Here is a 20,532-nt window from a genome sequence, read left to right as displayed (position 1 = left end):
ACTACATTCGTTTTTTTAACCTTGTAAATACTGGCTATTTTCAGCTTTCGTCAGTTGGGAAACATGAAAACTATTTAATTAAATTCTTTACGAGATACTGACAATTGCACAAGCACACGTGTTGTTTACACAGAAGTACCATTAAAAATGATTCATTTTCCTCTACGAATCACTCTATTGAGTGTTCAAACTGATTGGACAATAAGAAAAATGAATAATGCAAAAAAATTGAATTGAATTAAAGGTGAAATAACAATAAAGTAGAATTTCCATCATGGTGGGTTTAAGGGGACAGGGAATCGACAAGTCATAAGCGTAGAATTATTATCAAAAATCACCTTTATCATTTTCAAACGAATTATCTTATTTTAAATAATAAATAATTCAGCATAATCAAGTATCTACTTCCATAGATAAAAACTAACTCACTTCTAATATGATTCGTTTATATCATCTTCAGCTTCATCAATAGTATCTTCCTACATGCTCGAGTTTTCAAAACTCATTAAAATGCTAAGTTCACTAAATCTATGTTCAATTTTGGTTCATTGAATTCTTTTCTGTGATCTGCAGTTTTTTTGTATCACCTTTTTGTAAATTGATCACTGTTCTACACGCCGGATATGGTATGAAATTAATCGAGTTTCAAAACAATATCAGAATATCGTTCTCCATAATGTTTGCGTCCACTATCTAATCACAATCTTCTATCGTTTTAGGAACAAATGCGTTTAAACCTTCTTCCAGACATCCCTTTTCTCTACAAATATGTAAGATAATAAGGCATTTGCCTCTTCTAAATTTACTAAATCCTGTCGAATGTTTACATGTCCGGTAGAACCGAAAGTTATCTGTAACTTTGTTATTTTAAATGGAACACCCTGTATATTAATACATTTTTGAAATTTACGTAATATTTTAGTGTAGTTTTGTCTGAAAACTTTTTTCAAAAAATGCATACTTTTAGAGTTATTAAATTTTTTGTAAAAAATTTGACCCTTGCAGACGCTTATAAACTATTTTTTACGAGGATATCCTTAAGGATATGAAAATGGTTTCTGTTCGGTTGCTTTAGCAAGGTCAGAAGTATTTGATTCTATGTTGAAAAATTTTTTATTTTGTACGGGGTGTGTATAAAAAGTGTTTAAAGTATAACTTCATAAATATCAAATTTCTTTATTTTTTTAAATAGAACCATCCGGTTATTTTCTATTTTAATACATTCAAGGGTAAAAAATAAGGCAATTTTATACTTTCCTATATATAAATCTTACCGTTATCCAGATATTAAATATTTTCTGTAAATTTTTCGAGATGCAGGTGTGGTTTAAGTTTGATACAAGCACTAAAAAATAAAAAAGTATTTTTCTTGTCGTCAGGGATCGTTCGATGGCGACAAGATTATTTGCGTCAGATAAAAGACTACAGAAGTTCTAATAGACATAAGTGAAACATGGTTTGACAGTCAAGATGTAGTAAATTTCCTTTGGGTTGACAATAGTAAAAATTGTTTTTGGATGGGCCATGTTCTAAAGGGACGCATTGCTAACAAAAGTGGTTTAATGAACTGCTTTTATCTAAAATTCTACCAAAGTACCAAAGCCAAGATCTTTGAAAAAACTGTGCTGAACATGTTATCAAAAAAGAAGATGAGTAAGTGGTATCACCCTCTTTACAACCCTTCATAATTTAATCAAAAGATGACTTTTTTGATGTTTTTCCTTGATTTTTGCATTCAAACGATCCAAAACATCTATGTAGTATTATTCGCTATTGAATGTCTCTCCTTTTTGGAGATAATCGATGAACAATATTCCATGCACTTCCCAAAACACTGAAACAATAACCTTCCCATCTGATTATTGTGCCTTTGGACGCTTCGTACGTAGTTCACCGACTGCAGTCCACGGAGATGAGGATCATTTTGATTCCGTAGTTAAGTGATGGATCCATGTTTCATCTATTGTCACATATCGTCGCTAAAAATCTGATTTATTACGTGTGAACATGGCCAAACACTACTCTTAATCATGAACACGTTGTTGCTTTTGATCGACTGTGAGTAAACGCGACACCGAATTTTCGATAGAGCAGCTATAAATAACATTTTTGAAGCTATTGGTGAGCTTGTACAGTATTTTTTCACGAAGAATCAATTACAAATTAACACACGAAATTGTTTTGAATGCAATTTTTTTTAAACAAACCAAAGTAGCTTCACTTAAATGGCTGTCATTTTGTTCTGACTAATCGAAATATTATGGAATTTTAAACATAGTCTTTTGAAATTTGGTACTTCATAAACGTCACATGAAAGTGACCAATGGCAGCGCCTTCTGTGTGTTAGTCACACGACTTACTGAGTGAATTTTATCTCATTTGGAATGAAAAAAGCATGCAAAACTTATTGGAGAATATTTTGAAAAACAATTTAGCCATATCCAATTATTAATCTTTGTTTTTATTTGTAACTTAAGTAGATTAAGACTGCTTGAGGACCAATTTAAAACATGTTGTAGGCTGCTCCAAAATCAATCCTGCATTTGGCAGTTAAATTTCATTAATAGATTACAATAATTATTTCATATGCACATGCGTGAACTTGACAATTTTTATGATATTCTTCTCCAATAACTCTAATCAATGTTATTGCCTAGCGGTGAGATAATAAGTTTACCAAATAGTTGTGTCGATTTCACAACTAATTCTCGAGAAGAAGCTCGGTTATTTTATGTAATAATTGTCCGTACGCTCATGAGGCATACTCATTCGGTAATCTTGATGCGCCATCAACTTTAACATGTTCATTTTTTTTTAATTACGAGTGGAACATTTTAATTTTGAGCAATGATATGATTATAATGAAATGAAATTGCTGAAATTAGTAGATAAGCACTTTCCACCAATCATTTTTAAAATGTAATTAATTTAAATAATTCAACCAATGTGTCTTAGTACAATTTCTATGCGTCTGGCGTGATATTGTAATGAGAAGCTATACGTACAGATTGCAACTGCAAATGGTTGTTTCGAAACATACACCTTTTGTTGAAACCAATTATCCAATTGATTTATTATATTCCAACCCTTATGTTGTGACGTAAATGATGATGTCAAATTACATTTTTGATAACCGTATATCGTTAGGTAGGAAAACATCGAATGGAAGCGTGAATTACAAAAACAAACATGATTGATGCTTTTGATCGCTTGAATAGGTGATAAAACTCAAAAGGAAAATGATTTGTGTTTTTTGTGGTTTCAATTAGCGAGGCATGAGAGTAAAGGGGAAATTTTTGTATACATTAGTACCATATCCATAAATTAAAATGTAAAAGTAATACATGGAATATCACACAGGGACGGCTTCAATTTCATATATATACTCAAACACATATTATTCTCAAGTAAAAGTCAAGCAAAGCAATCGTAATTAAGGCTATTTCAGTTATCTATTACAAACCACTTTAATGCGCAGGCTTAAAACACCTTCAAAAGGAAAGCTAATGTCTAAGGTGTGTCCCTCTATCCCCAATTCAGCTATCGAAACTGCACTCAAGAATTAACACAACTAGCCTCTCTCATGTCCTTTACCTGATGTAAATCACCAGAGGATGAATATTCTCATAATTTCCGTCGCTGCACTATGTAATACCTGATAAGGAACTCTTTGATATACAAATTTTAATCGAAACTGTACTTTGAATGGTTTCTGGACACACCAAAGATCTCTGCTGACATCCACTAGAACTTCAATCAATCTTTCAGTCCTCCTCAATCAACTATTAGACTAGAAACTAGTGGATCTCCATAATATTTATCTCTATCTCTATCCTCGCGCCCAACTGATGGTCAGTCTTTAGATAATACGCCTTCATCTACAGAGCTGTCTTATTTATTCTTCTAGTTAACTGAAATGAATACTGTGATTTATGCCTCCGCTGTGTGAGGTCCACACCTCGTAGGGTATGGACTCCAGACTATCAAGATAACCCATCCCAACACCGCACTCCAAAAATTTTATGTCTCGTCTTTGTCTAGTCGTCGTTGTCATCCATTATCATAGTTTCCCCCAATCATTTATCCAGCTGATCATTCGTGTGTCTGTAATGTCAATGTCTGAGGATGGGTATGTCATCTGTTTTTGTCTTAGTATGTCTGTTAAAATTCTTCTAGCATCCTGTCTGTATTGTATTGAACAAATTTTTATTATATGTTGTTGGTCTTCTGTGGTGTTGCAGTGCGTGCAGTTCCCGTCCGTGTCTCGTAGGCGAAATCTTTTGTAAAACGCATTCATGTATCCGTGTCCTGCAAGTAGTTGTGTCGTTTTCCATGTAAAGCCTGGTAATTTTGTTGTTATTATTCTGATAATGTTATATATCTTAAGTCCTATCGTTTCATTGTCCCATTTTTCTTTCCATTTTTCTAGCACTAATTTAGATTGTTCTGTTCTGATGTAATGTTTGGTTTTTATTATTATTACGTCGTCTGGTCTGTTGTGTGCTAGTCTCGCTAGTCGTTCGGCTTCCAGCATTCCTCTGTGTCTCCTGTTTTGTTTAGTTACTTGGCACTTAACGTTGTTATTTATCTTTAGTTCTAATCTCTTTTTTATTTTTATTATCGCCTTGTATTTGTTATTCCCGTTATGTTTACTTATTGCTATATTTTCTGTTCTAATTTATACGCCAATAGACTTACTATTGCCTATATTGCTTGCGTCTGTAAAACATCGATGTCAGTTGGTGTCTGGTGTTCAGTATATTTCATTTTTAGGTTTCTTGGGTGTGGTAAATCTGATGTTCTTATCTTGTTTCTTGTTAGTTCTTGTCTGTTGTCTGTCTACGTCTTGTAGATTACGTATGCAACTATGTCCAAGGGTGGCATCCCCGCCAGCACGCCCAGCGTAGACGTTAGGGTTTTTTTGTAAGCTTTTGTGATGGCCAGCAGAAACGGCCACTCTACTGCTGCCAGTTACTTGTTGACTCTGCTGTCCCTCGCTCGCCTTCCCCATATATCCGACAGTAGCATGAGCTTCACCGCCTTTCAGATTATTTTCAATATTTCTGGCTTTCCACCCCAGTTTTTTCCCACAATGATAAATAGTTTGTGTCCAATGTCCGTTGATTTCTATCTATTTTGTTTGACGTGTTGCATCCATAAAAGTCCTGTGTCAATGGTAAGTCCCAGGTATGTTAAACCATCCTTCATTGTAAGTGTTCCATTTTTTATTCTAAGTCTTGGTGGTCTTGTTGGTTTGTAGACAATAAAAATTGCCGCTGTTTCTATCTCATTGTACGTCAATTTGTTTGTCTTAGCCCAGCTTTCACAGGATGACGACATAGCCTGAACTATGTCGTCTTCTTTTTTTTTACATAATTGTTGTATATTGTCCGGTGTATCTGCTTCATTCAGTCTTTGTATAATAGTCGGTGTCCAGGCAGCGTTGATTGCGTTCTGTAGGTCCAATGTTATTATACATGTATGTTTTTAGTCTCTTTTATTGTTCATGATTTTGTCCGTTATTTGTCCTATTGCATCAATTGTTGATTTCCCTTGCCTGAATCCGTATTGTCTGTTGTTTATCTTGTTTTCGTTTTCCATGTAATGCATCAGTTTCGTCGTCATCGGGAAGAGACATATCGGCCGTTTTCCCCCATTTTTTTTTTGGTAGCCAGACTATATTTTCAGTAACTCGGAAATTGTTTGTCAGTATAGTGGGGTCAGCTTGATGTAGGAAGTTGACTGATAATCACATTGTTCATGATCGTGACATGTAATAATATATCATGACATGAGGCATCAAATGATAGATAAATCGCAGCAGAACAATGAATTTCATCCCGAAGCTTGACTTTGTTACAATGATAGTAACTTTTTACTCTATCTTCAGACATATGAACTTTTTGTACTGACCAGGTCTTCTTATTCCTCTGCGCTCCGCTCAGTCGTAAATTTTCTCTCAAAAATCCAAGCTTTGCCTTATCCTAACTTCAACATTTATTTTTTTAAGCGTTTAGTTTTTATGAAACTCAATACTTAATCATAACTAGCAGCCCATAATATATATAAAATTTTTGTTTCAGGTACAATAGGTTTTCACAACAATCCTCTTCTTTGTCCATCGGAAATAGAGAAATTAAAAAACGTTACCAACAGTAGTTACAGTGAAAGAGACGCCCCTTATCTGTCTAACGGTGATAAAGCAAGCTGCGTTACCAAAGATGTCAACGTGATTGTGTCGCCCTATTCAACAAAAGCCGTTCTTTCCTGGGATCCTCCCCCATTAGAGAAAGATGAATCGTATGTGGGTTTTACAGTATTCTATAAGAAAGGCAAAGATGAAAACGCGACCACATTTGACAGTAAAGATGTTTGCGTAGTAAATGAATGGACAAGCGTGTTTGCTAATACCAATTATACCACTCTGACCAATTTAATCCCAAACTCAACTTATTCTTACTATATAAAGCTATATCTGTCGTCGAATTCGTCTAATACAGAAAATTCTCAAAGTAGTCTTAAATATTTTCAAACTCTATCCGACGATCCCGATGGCTTTGAATATTTATCTGTAACACCTATTGACCATCAAAGTGTTATGCTCAATTGGGAAAAACCTTTACTACCGAACGGGATTTTGGCTCATTATATACTAGATTATGATGAGTTGGCCGATGAATGGATTTTTGAAAGAGATTACTGCCAATACCCTAAAACGTAAGTATAAATCAGTACTTCGGTATTTTTATTCCATGGTATAAAATTAACAACTCGATCAGTGGACATTGTAGAAAAGAGTGACAAATTTCATACGAACCAAATGACTCAATACACGACTATAAGAATGTTTTCCATCGAGTTGTGTAAGTTTTTTTCTCTACGAATATGTTTTTTGTGAATATTGTGTGTGGAAATGTATGGCGACAGTTGACATTATGGTGAGATTAGTTTTTTAAAAGAAAAATCAAAACTTCAAATTTTATCTTCGAAAAATTATTAAAAAAACTAATTTTAAAACAGAAGAGACCTAACATCAAGAACATTTAGATGCATTAATATATCAAAAGGTTTGAAAAATAAGAAATTAAAGAAACAAAGATTATTTATAGCATTGTTAGTGATTATCAAGGATTATATTCTTAGCGAAAAAGTTTTTAATTTGAGCGTTTGGCTCTCGGGCGGCTATCGGCTGAAATGTCAATATGACGCCCTGTAATTGCACGTGAATCATGTCACGTTAAGTTTACGATGAAAAAACACAGATGTCGTCTAAAAGAATTTCTAAACACCACTTTTCCAAATATGTTGCACTTCCCTCTAAAAATAGAAAAAAAAATTCGAGAGCTGATTAAACATTATTTTTCATGCGAACAAATAATTGAAACCGAGGAAAAATTACTACAAGTGTCCATCCAATAGAATAATTTGTGGTTCTTTGCTTCTAAAAGTGGCCATATGAATACTAGCTAGTATTTTACTTTAACCAAATGCTGTTATTGCTTAATATTGATTAAAAAATGGCTCGCTTTGAAAATTCAAACAATATTTGGATACCTTCAAATGTAATCCAAGGGAAGCATTGGTGCACAATTATACTCTAGAAACAGAATTTCAGTTGAAACAATGGACTTCATCCAAGGAACGTGTTCGTAAGAAAGCAAAAACTGTTTTTTCGGCCAATAAGCCGACATGTTACTGATTCAAATGGTGTAATCTTAATTAATTATGAAGAAATAGGAAACACGATAACTAACCAATATTAAGCTGTTTCGCTGATGTAAAAAACAATCGCATTCGTTCTCTATTGTTCCAGAAAAATTAGCAGAACTGCGTTAAGACAAATTGTCTCAGCTGCCATATTCTCTCGCTCTGATAACCTTGTATAAATAAAAATTGGTTTGGTAAGAAACGAATTAAGAAAAGTTTCCATTTAGAATTAAAGTAATACCAAAACCACAAGGTTTTTAAAAGTCAAAGAAGAATACAGATAACGAGAAAATTAGAGACATCTGTGTTGGAAGATGTATAACTTAATGAAGATAAGAGACCGCCCAAATTCGGTTACAAACATTAGAACAATAAAGGTTTTTTTCTTGTGAGAAGAAGAATCGCTGTAATGAGATTTTAATATATGAAAATCATTTTATAATTATTATATTTTTTTCAGCACAAAAGGAGGAAAAGTGGATGACGACGAAACTGAAAGCTCCTTCCGAATAAACGGGAAAGGATTTGACAGGACCAATTCAATCAAACTCCAAGATGATAATTGCTCTTGCGCTGTACCGAAAGGAAAAGAAAGTAATATCGATTACACAATTATTACAACTGATCGTTTATGTCATACTTTAGCAAATTTTGGGATGCAGGCATGTAAAAATGTACAGTACTATTCTGATGATAGTTATCCGGTCAAAGAAAAAATAGAAAAAAGAAACAGCAACAATCAACATAAAAAAATAATTCCTGCCAATGAGACGATGTTCAATGTAACACATCTCCGTCCATTCACTTTATACATTTTTTACTTTTCGGCTTGTAATTATCCCATAGAACAACACCGTTGCAGCGGAGTATTACAAAGATTTGCAAGAACTAAGAAAAAACCAAATGCGGATGATGTTGAAGAGTTAACTGTAGAACGTGTAACTGAATCTTCTGTAAAAATATCTTGGGTAGCACCAAAACACCCAAATTCTCACATAGTAGCTTACCATGTTAGTTTAACTACATCGGATTCTACAATAATAAATAGCGAATGTATACCAGTAAACGCATCCCAGAAAAATTGGCGACAGTTTGCAGTAACTTATGTTTTATTATCAGGAGGATACACAGTTTCAGTGAAGGCGGAATCGTTAGCCGGACTATCGGATACAAGTAAATCACAAGCATTCGAAGTTGATTCTGTTAACAATCATGTTCTTTTAATGGCAGTTACTATTACTTGCGTTATTTGTTTTGCCGCAACAATCACGCTTTATTTATGTTTTAAAAAATTCAAAAGTTCTCAGTTACAACGTTTAATAATACAACCGAATCCCGAATATGAAGTATTTACATCCTATGTACCAGACGAATGGGAGATGAAGTCAGAAGATATTGAAATACTCCACCTTTTAGGTCACGGAACATTTGGTACGGTTTATCAAGGAATAATTAAGAGAAATAATTATCCTTGCGCAGTTAAAACTGTCAATGAAAATTTAAGTCCTACAGAAAAACATAAATTCTTAACCGAGGCTTCTGCCATGAAAAGTTTCAACGGTTGTCACCATGTAGTTAAATTGTTGGGAGTGGTATCTACTAGGGATCCTCCTTTAGTTGTTATGGAATTGATGGAGAGAGGTGACTTAAAAACTTGGTTGAGGGAAACTCGAGATTCGTCTCAAAATTTAACCTCAAACGAAATATACCGTATGGCTGTGGAAATAGCGGACGGTATGGCTTATCTCGCTGCTAAAAAATTCCTTCACAGAGATTTAGCTGCTAGAAACTGTATGGTAGCTGCTGATCGTACCGTGAAAATAGGAGATTTCGGTATGGCTAGGGATATTTATGAGACTGATTATTATAGAAAAGAAACCAAAGGTCTGTTACCTGTTCGATGGATGGCACCAGAAAGTTTAGCAGACGGAGTTTTCACTACAGATTCTGATGTATGGAGTTATGGAATAGTGTTATGGGAGATAGCAACATTAGGCGAACAGCCCTACCAGGGTAAGCAGTAACGCATTTAATTAAAGAATTTTTTTTTGTTCTCCTTTATTATTTGATCGCTACTTGAGTATATCATAACCCGACAGGATCGGCTTCACGATCCATGACGTAGACGGGTTCCGAACAATATTAATTCTAAGACATAATTTTTAGGTTTGTCTAATGAACAAGTATTACAATTTGTGATATCCAGAGGTCGCCTAACTCGTCCACAAGAATGCTCCGATTTACTTTATGATATTATGAGGAGTTGCTGGTCATGGCGACCCAGTGATCGACCTTCTTTCTGGGACATTGTAGAACTCCTAGAAGACAAAGTAAGTAATATTTTTGTTATATTTTCATTTCATACACATTTTCATGAAATTCAGTAATTCTCTTTCCAAGGATGCTTTCTTGATAATGCGACTTATCAAAGAGAGAAAGAGATAGAGAAATGCTTTATTGTCAAAAAATTGTTAAAATTTGTGGACAAAAGCTTGTAAAAACTATAAAACAAACATAAAAGCACAAATAAAATAAAATTTCAATATACAAAAAACAACAAAATTATAGGTAATAGTAATAGGTAATAAGTAGTATAATAATCCATAGCAAAAATTAAACCAGTATGCAGCATGCCCGGAATTAAATATTATTAATAGAATAGAAGTCGTTTACAGAGTAGAAGGCACTTTCCAGGAAATATACCCCCAAATTATTGCGGAATGCGGGCAAAGATGATATCGATTTGATTTCAATTGGCAAGTGATTGCATTTTTTTCATTGTAAAACATTGAGACCTTAACTAATTCTGAACGCGGAGTAGGTAGGTAAAGGTCGTGCTGCGCGTTCCTAAGTGGATAACCGTCCTTACGAATTAGGCAAACGGATTCAAAGATGAATAAGGAAGGAAGAATCAGAATTTTCGATCTTTTAAAGAGTCCCTGCAGTGAGCCCTGCTCTTTTGTTGTTTGGGTATTAGCCCAAATTGAGTTGCACCACACGTACCCAAGAAGGAAAGGGCTTATCGAAAATGCGACTCAATAAGGGCATAATAAACTATTAAGGTCAATTCTTTGGAAACAGATTTCAGCGCAAAACTCCATTTCAAGAAATCGTCCACAACAAGCACTAGGAATTTTACAGATTCAACGAAGTCATTGGTGATGTTATTCAATAAAATAGGCTCCAATGTTTTTTATATGATAAAACTTTAGCTTTAGATACGTTGAAACACACAAGATTAGAATTACACAATGCTTTGAGGGTGATTAGGTTACTAGAAATGATGTAACAACTCTACTGAAGAGAAGAAAGATTCACCTCAAAATAATAAAAGTAATCGAAGACCCGAACACCAATAATTACACATATATCAGAACAAAAAGAAATAAAAATGGTATGCTATGCTGATGACGCAGTGATCATCTTAGAAGACGCACTTAAAAAAGATACTGTATAGGTTTGCACAAATAGTGAAAGCTTTTAACATGCAAATATCCCTGTAGAAAACCAAATCTTTCACAGTATCCATTACATTATGTGGCCACAAGGATAATGATGAAATAAGGGAGATATGTGACATCCAGGATGTAATGAGATGGGCGAGAAATCGGCAAAGGAAGAAAAACCGAATACATCCCGACCACTTGGACGACGACCTACAAGATGATTGTGGAATTGTTTTGAATTCTATTGCCACGGTTTGCTATGAAAGCAATACGACTGGTGGGACTAAAAATTCATTTCAGTGCATCCTCTGATAATGAATAGTTAAAACCTTCGGTGTATTAAAAGTTAAGCGAGTGATTGATCTTTTATAGGCAGCAACAACGCCCAGTAAAAAACAAGAGCTTCCTCAAGGGCTAGATTCAAAGTGGGAAGTGTCATTATGCAAGATCAATTGGTCGGTACTGCTAATTTACATCTATTTACCGGTGATTTGACGTTTAGGAAGTTTCTCTTAAATTTATCGATGAAAATAGCAATGAATGTGACTGTTCAAGGAAAAGAAGTAGGTCCGAAAGAGGGTATATAATGGGCAAGTGGTGAGAATGGTAACAACTAGAGACCATACTTCAAGGATTGATTTAGACTTTTAACGACAAAGTATTACTACTGACGTGGACAGGCCTGGTAAAGATGCAAATAGAGAGATCATTAAGTCATTTATCTGAGATGTCTTGTTCTGTAGTAACATTATTTGGTGTGTGTCTGCAAGTAAGCCAGGTGAAGTTGCTGGTGGAATCGATTTGAGGTTGTAAAGATTCATCGTCATCGTTGAGGGCCGGTAGTCTTTCTGTAGGCAAGTAAATGTAACGGAATCGAGATTGAAATCGTTTATAAAGCGACCAAAGTCTTATATATGGTCATTCTAGGAGGACTAATTTTAAGCAGGGGGCAGTGCAACAAGGCTAGATAGTTTATTCTTTTTTCTCTGTAACCTGATAATTTTCTATATAAAGAACTTGCCAGAATTTTCAATTTGACTCGTTTTAGCTACGAAAACCGCGTTCAGTAAGTGAGAACGGGGCTTATACAATTGAAGTTATAAACTTTGATTACTGACATAAACAATTTAAAGTCAAGTGTAGGTATCCCAATATTTTATAAACTATATTATATCTATAATATATCATTGATCCCAGAACAAAACTTAGAGATTAAAACAAATGTTGTGACACTTTGCTTTACACGAGAGACACTTTAATATATACAGTACTTACTCTCAATGTAACATAAATTGGCAAAAAATTATGAATTAATTACTAAATATCAAATTTATTCAATACTGTTAATTTATTTAGGTATCAGAAGACTTTAAATTAGTATCATTTGTGCATAGTCGTGAAGCATCTTTATACAGTCGCCAAAGAGTGGAAAATCCTCCGGCTTTATGTGTAGAGCCCAGAGAAGATCTTCTTTGTCATTATAATGCTGATGATGAAGAAGTTAGTTTACATGTTGGACGCGTTCCTAGACGACCCAGTTACCTACAAACTTCTTTGAACCAAAGGAGATTTTCACCGACTGGTGAATTTTACTGAGGTAAGCAGATATTCAAATTGTTATACCAGATTCGTTTCTCATTTTTTTTTCTTCCAGGAATATTCTTCATATTTGATGAAGGACAAACCATCATATCTTACAAATATAAGCCATGTGTTCCGTATATTAACTCAATGTGATATCTAAATGTTAGTCATTAAAAATTACCTAATTGTAATAAATAATAAGGACGTTGTTAATGGAATTAAATTCAAAACTATTTTTTATAAATGTTTCAAATATTGTTGTAGGTATGAAATAGTTCCTTTTAAAACAAGAAACTTTATGAAATAGTGAATAACATATCATCAAATTTCAAAAGTAATCAATATCATACTATATTTTGAAAAAAATATTTTGCAGATTAAATAAATTATAATTATGCTATATAACTGATATAAGTACAAGAACCGCTAGTGTTATACAAAATCAAAGTTCAGTTAAATTTATAATGTTGATACCAAAGCATTCTTCTTCTTAGTCGTTCGCTCCATTTAAAGCATCGTCATTTCAAGTACTTCCATTCCTTCTGATCTTCGGCCAATTGAAATTCTAGGCTGATGGTTTTGCATGCTAGACTTGTTACACACACTTTCTATCTTTCTCTAGATCTTCTTTCCATAATTGTCCATCCAGTCTTTCAAGACCGTTTCTTTTGAAAACATACCGAAAATGAGATCTTCAACAGAACTACTACTCACTCTTTTTATTTGAATTAGGTTTAGAATGAATTGATTTACTCTCATTCCCATTTTCTACTCCGGAAAGCATTTTCATTATATCTGTATCCTTACTGTCTAGCACTCCGATCCAAATATAGAAGCTAAAAACAAGAAACCCTGTTGAATCTCATTATAGTTTTGAGGAGTATTTGTGGCGTTTCCATACTATAGTTAGTTTGGATATCGAGCTTTTCCTCTTTATCTGTTCAATGGATCAATACTGTGGAGCTTAATTAAATGAAAAAGACTTCTGCGTTAATTAATAAACTTTTAACGCCACTTCTTATATAACTTTGGAAATCCATCCAAATATTCCATCACTGGTTTTCTCAACTTTCTGTATAATGTTGACCAATTTTAGGTCTGATACTGCAATTAGAGACGTATCATCAGCAAACCTTAGTAACTGATATCTTGATGCCATAGACAGTTATTTCTCCTTGCTGATAATCAAGTTCCTTTATCATCATCCACTAGCTATTGATGTTGAAGATTAATGTACTGAATATTCATCCCTGTCTTATTCCCTTGCTTACTCTGAAGGGATTAATTCTAATTCTTGTGATTGTGTTGTTGTACCAAGGCATGTACAAACGAGAAAAATTAGATCTAATCCTAAGAACCAGTCATATTATTTTCAAGTCAATTAACTATTATAAAAATCGTATCAAAAGAAAATGGGATTGAAGACATATTATTTAGGAAATACATGATTTTATATATTTTAGGGGGTAGTAATGCTAATATTCTCTATATTTTTTATACTTTAATAGCCCAACAAAATAACGTGACTTGTTACCCTAATAACAACCAATTTATAAAGCCGCTACCACACGATGTGTCCAATGCTTCTAACGTTGGACACTGGTATGATTGGACGCATCGTGTGGTTGTAGTGCGCATATCATTTTACGAAAAGTTTGTTTCCAACTTTGGCATTGGAACGTTGGGCATGGAAAATCGATTTTTTTACTCGCATCAAAGAAGTACCCAATATTGGAATGAAGTTGGATCGAACACTTGTGGTACAGCTACACACACTTCTTGTTCTCTTGCGCGTGAATGCTACGTGTTTCGTTTGAAAAATCAAAGCTTCCATTATCATCCAGTTTATTTTAAGATAATTTATATCTGTTTTATGCTGTTCATCAATTTTTTGGCACGTTTTTATTTCTATAAGTAAGTTTAGGTATGGTTCCAGCCTTCGTCCAATGTTCAGTCAACATTGGACGCATTGTGTAGTTGCAGTACTGCATCCAGCCTTCCTTCCAATGTTTAGGCGTATGTTAAAACGCGAATTTATTTTGGTGCAAACGTTGAACTCCTCGTATAGAACCGGCTTTATCCAAGATAGTATCGATATAAGTCATAATAATTGAATGTTAGAAGTTTATGATCATTTCAAAAAATTCAAACTTGATTCGTAGAACTAATCGGGGTTTTCTGATGAATGAATCAATTCAGTTTTTGTATGTACTTATTTGCCGTAGGGCTTTTTGATATTTTTACATTACGTTGAGTATTACAATTTTAAAAACTTTTCAAAGTGATTATTTAAATTTTCATAGAAAAATCAAAATGCTGCGTTGATATTCCTGGAAACGGAGGATACATCTACTTTTGTCATCTTCTATATACACATGTATTTACAAAACAATTAAGAAATTATAAAGCCACAGCATACTTAACAAATTTTTGAAAATACTGAACCTCAGTACCACCACTACACCAACACTCACAATTACGCGCGTTTCGATAATCAAGTTTTCTTTTTTGAGAGACTGAAGGTAAACTGAAAACTAATGACTTGACTTACCTGTTTTATACTAAATTTTTCCACCAATAAACCTTGTACCGGGAAAATTATTTCCAGAGGGAATTTTCACATTCATTCCTTCGGTACTAAACTATAGAGTGGGCTGTAAGGAATTGGCCCTTTATACCTATTTAAGCTTTCATCAATGCTTTCAAATGCATCCAACAATTTATTATTGGATACATTCACGACAATTTTACATTATTAATATTTGTCATGATTGTTACTGGCAGCGTGATCGACAATACATGATTTCCCAGTCCGTCCTTATTTCAAATGAGCTATGTGCTCTTTAAGCCGGACAATCACGGATCTCTTGGTCTGCCCAATATACTTTCCGTCACAATCACCAGAGCTAATTTCATCTATTCCACTCTTTTCCAAATTTGGTATTTTGTCCTCAGGTTTGCCCAACAATTGTTTTAATGTATTGTTGGATTTATAAACCAATTTGAAACCCACTCGAGTAAATATTCCTTCCAATACTTTTGTATAAAGAGACAAGAAACAAGAAAAAATTGCTCTCTTACCTTTCAATCCTCTTAGGATTGCCCAACAATTGTTTTAATGTATTGTTGGATTTATAAACCAATTCCAAACCCACTCTGCTAAATATTCCTTCCCATCCTTTTGTATAGAAACGAAAAACAAGAGAAAAAATTTTGGTCTGATACTTTTCAATCCTCTTAGGATTGCCCAACAATTGTCCAAACGTATTGTTGGATTCATGAAACGACTTGAAACTCACTCTGCTAAATATTCCTCCCAATCCTTTTGTATAAAGAGACAAGGAACAAGAAAAAATTTGCTCTGATACCTTTCAATCTTCTTTATACAAAAAGATTGGAAGGAATATTTAGCATTGGATGCATTGGAAAGCAGATTGTTAAATGTGAGAGTAGCTTAAATAGGTACAAAGGGCCAATTTCTCACAGTCCACTTTATAGTTACGCAACGGTTATGATAAAAAAATTGTAAGTAGGTTAATCAATTTTTATAGCTTTAAGAAATCTCTATGTGAAAGCACTTTTTTCCAAACCCAAAATGAAAAACAAGGAAAATTTGCTTTGATACCTTTCAATCCTCTTTATAAAAAAGGATTGGAAGGAATATTTAACAGAGTGTGTTTCAAATTGGTTTATAAATCCAACAATAAATTAAAACAATTGTTAAACAATCTTAAGGATAAAATGCCAAATTTGGAAAAGAGTGGTATATATGAAATTATAACCGATCACGGTTGTAATATATTAATAATGTGAAATTGTAAAAAAATTTATTCAATAATAAATTGTTGGATGCATTCGAAACCATTGAAATTGCTAAATGTGAGAGTAGCTTAAGTAGGGACAAAGGGCCAATTCCTACAGCCCAGCTTAGTAGTCAAGAAATGAATGTGAAGATTATGTCAAGGAGTTTTTTCCCGCTGGAATTAATTTTCGCGGGAGAAGGTTATTGGTGGGAAAATTTAGTATAAAACAGGTAAGTCAAGTTATTAGATTATAGTTTATCTTCAGTCTCTGTACTCGCGTCAGACAATGTAATCGTGAGTGTAGGTGTAGTGGTGGTGTAAACAGGATATTCAGTAAGAAATAGGTGTTTTAGCCTCGAGGGTTGAAATATTTGGTAATTTTCCGGATAAATGGGAATCCATATAACTAATAGCAAAATAATTGAGTTTCCACTGTAAATATAAATTAAGTCGGTGTTGTTATAACCAGGCTATAAATAACACAACCCCTTTAAATGCTACAGAATATTACTCCCGCTTTCATGCTGTTCTTCCATTAATATTTAACTTATTATGCACATTACACTAAACTTATTTACTACTATTTACTACTACTAAATTGATTTCGTGCAGTGATGTAAGTAATTAGAGATAAATATAAATTCGCCTTAGAATGTGTTAAAGTTCATTTTAAAATTTTTTCTGATCAGTCTAAATATTTCTTAGTATTCCAACTCTTATTTTTCTCGTATAACGTATTATACCAACTATGTACCTGTCGTTTACTATAAGATTTGTATGTACAACCAAAATAAACTAATTAATTCCTACCTATTGTATAATGTATATTTAGATATAGAGTTTTTATTTTTTTAAGATACATTGAATTTAAAAACAATAAAAAAATAATTTTCACAGTAATGTTCTGTGACTATTTTATATTGTGTAATTTGAAAAATATATTTATTATTAATACTAAATATTTACCAGGTAAAGTTCATATTTCTTGTTTCGAGAAGATAATTAATCAAATTTCCAAAAATTTCTTATGGATATTGTTAGTGATTAGTTCGGATAAAAAGGAAGGGACCAAAGTAAAATAAACATGTTAATTGTGCTGTTTCAGATGTATGTAATAAAAACTATTTGTTTTTCATTTCAAATTTATTATCTTCATACCTTGTAATTGATTCCTTAAAATATGTTACCGTTAAAGTATATACTTGTAATGCAGTTATTTCATAGAATACCTAGTTATTCTATGAAATAACTGATCGTGTTCGTTAATATGTTATTGATTTGACACTTTAACCAGTTATTACATGAAATAACTGATCATGTCCGTTAATATGTTATTGGTTTGACACTTTAACCAGTTATTACATGAAATAACTGATCGTGTCCGTTAATATGTTATTGATTTGACACTTTAACCAGTTATTACATGAAATAACTGATCGTGATGTTATTAATTTGACACTTTAACCAGTTATTACATGAAATAACTGATCGTGTCCGTTAATATGATATTAATTTGACACTTTAGCTTAGTTATTCCATGAAATAACTGATCGTGGTGTTATTAATTTGACACTTTAACCAGTTATTACATGAAATAACTGATCGTGTCCGTTAATATGTTATTAATTTGTCACTTTAACTTAGTTATTACATGAAATAACTGATCGTGATGCTATTAATTTGACACTGTAACCAGTTATTACATGAAATAACTGATCGTGTCCGTTAATATGATATTAATTTGACACTTTAGCTTAGTTATTCCATGAAATAACTGATCGTGGTGTTATAAATTTGACACTTTAACCAGTTATTACATGAAATAACTGATCGTGTCCGTTAATATGATATTAATTTGACACTTTAGCTTAGTTATTCCATGAAATAACTGATCGTGGTGTTATTAATTTGACACTTTAACCAGTTATTACATGAAATAACTGATCGTGTCCGTTAATATGTTATTAATTTCTCACTTTAACTTAGTTATTACATGAAATAACTGATCGTGATGCTATTAATTTGACACTGTAACCAGTTATTACATGAAATAACTGATCGTGTCCGTTAATATGATATTAATTTGACACTTTAGCTTAGTTATTCCATGAAATAACTGATCGTGATGCTATTAATTTGACACTTTAACTAGTTATTCTATGAAATAACTAGGTATTCTATGAATTAACTATTGATCTGTTTTTCGTTTAATGTCTTTATTGATTTTAGAGTATAGTTTTTTACTTCTTTCTTTGTGGTCGTTGATGTAATCATTAATAAGGGTTTTTTCAATATCCAAATTAAAAGGATCATCAGAGTTTAAATGACCATTAATTACGTCTATAGGTTTTCTTTTTGTCGTTGAGTGTATTGAATGGTTACAAGCCATAAAGCATTTTTAAATTAATTGGTGTTTTGAGGGATCTTTGGGTATTTAACAATCTAATGCGTTGTAGAATTGTTGAATGTAGTTTTTCAACTGAACCTTGAGATTGGGGATGATACGGACGAGAAAAATGAATTTTAATTTCATGCATATTCAAATCTAGCATTACAGAATTTTTAAATTCGGTTCCATTGTATGTGAATATTTGTTCGGGAATGCCATGAAGAGAAAAAAAGTTTATTAGATTATTGATGATTTCATATTTTGAAAATGTGTCAATAATTGTGAGGAATTTATTTCCTTCAAGATCTGAATATAAATATTGAAATGGTCTCGTTGCTGTTTGGGTTTGATTCATTCTAATTGCTACGAGGTTCCTCTCATTTTTGCTATGCTGCCAAATTTCGTAATTATTTATATAAGTTTGTATTGAATTTTTCATGTAAGGCTAGAAGTATTTGTCTTTAAGTCTCATGTAGGTTTCGTCTATCCCTCTGCGGTTTGTCTTACCTTCATGATAAGTTTATAAAATTCCCTTTACGTCGCTTTCGTTTGTAATATCTATTAGTTTATTGGTACACATTTTAAATTTTATGAAAAAATATTTAAAATATGTTTGCAAGATTACTAGAAATTTTTCAAATATGTGAAGATTATCGAAATGAGGCGAATGACATCTGATTCAAAATTGATATCAGAGATTTGAGCAATTGGACTGAGTGGACTGCAGCCAGTGAACCACTGAAGCGTCCAAAGGCACAACAATCAGCTGGGAAGGTTATAGTTTCAGTATTTTGAAATGCGCATGCAATATTGTTCATCAACTACCTCCAAAAGAGAGAGACAATCAATAACTAATACTACATAGAGTTACTGAATCGTTTAAATGCAAAAATCAAGGAAAACGGCCTCATCTGTCGAAGAAAACAGAGAAATTTAGCTCAAATGAAGAAGCACAGTTGCTGGAACAGAAACCTATTTTGAGACAAAAGACAAATCCTACTATAAGCACGACATTGAGAAGTTAGAGAAGCGTTGGAATGATTGTATTGCTTCATAGATGAATGAAATCGATATTTGGCAAAAAAATATATTTTTCTTAGTTAATCACGCCAAAAATGTAGGAATCTAATTGTAATTAGAATATAGAAATATCTGTATATCGTATGGAAACACATATTGAATTTATCATATAATCACTTTTGAATTAATGATATTATGGACGGAAATTTATAAGATTTAATCCAATTTATAAGTATAATAAGTGCTAAATAAGCATAAAGTTAATATTATAGCTAGAGATAGCGATATATATGGGCATATTCAAGTAGACCCGAACTGCTCATCAGAAAGAACAACGGTATACTCCATATATCTCCACTCTATTCTGATTGGTTCGCCGTGATGTCGAAGTTTTCATTGATGGGAAAAGCAAAGGATGATAATAGCAAGTTTCGATTTTAATAGCGAGTAGAGAGATGTAAACGGATGCTCTTTTTTTTATTTTTTAATAGTACAATTCTACTTATACGCAGATAATAGAGAAAGCCTCTTTAGAGATGATTGCCCATTAGCTTTCATTCATTGTCATCAGGTAATATTGTTC

At 33.0% G+C, this 20,532-nt stretch overlaps 1 protein-coding gene across 2 annotated transcripts in view; it reads left to right on the top strand.

The window, feature by feature from the left end:
• Positions 1-17,673, top strand: part of LOC130446598 (insulin receptor-like) — a 230,940-nt gene extending 213,267 nt beyond the window's left edge. For both annotated transcript variants that reach the window (XM_056782958.1, XM_056782959.1), the window contains 5 exons: positions 6,084-6,717; positions 8,168-9,720; positions 9,874-10,037; positions 12,510-12,750; positions 12,808-17,673. In XM_056782958.1, coding sequence (XP_056638936.1) covers positions 6,084-6,717; positions 8,168-9,720; positions 9,874-10,037; positions 12,510-12,749 — 2,591 coding nt within the window. In that variant the 3' untranslated portion in view covers position 12,750; positions 12,808-17,673. The remainder of the gene's footprint in view (positions 1-6,083; positions 6,718-8,167; positions 9,721-9,873; positions 10,038-12,509; positions 12,751-12,807) is intronic.
• The last annotated feature ends 2,859 nt before the right edge of the window (positions 17,674-20,532 follow it).

Source organism: Diorhabda sublineata, chromosome 7, assembly GCF_026230105.1.
Source record: "Diorhabda sublineata isolate icDioSubl1.1 chromosome 7, icDioSubl1.1, whole genome shotgun sequence".
NCBI classification, from domain to species: Eukaryota; Metazoa; Arthropoda; class Insecta; order Coleoptera; family Chrysomelidae; genus Diorhabda; species Diorhabda sublineata.
The sequence above is the reverse complement of the archived record's forward strand: the minus strand, read 5'-3'. Positions and strand labels throughout refer to the sequence as shown.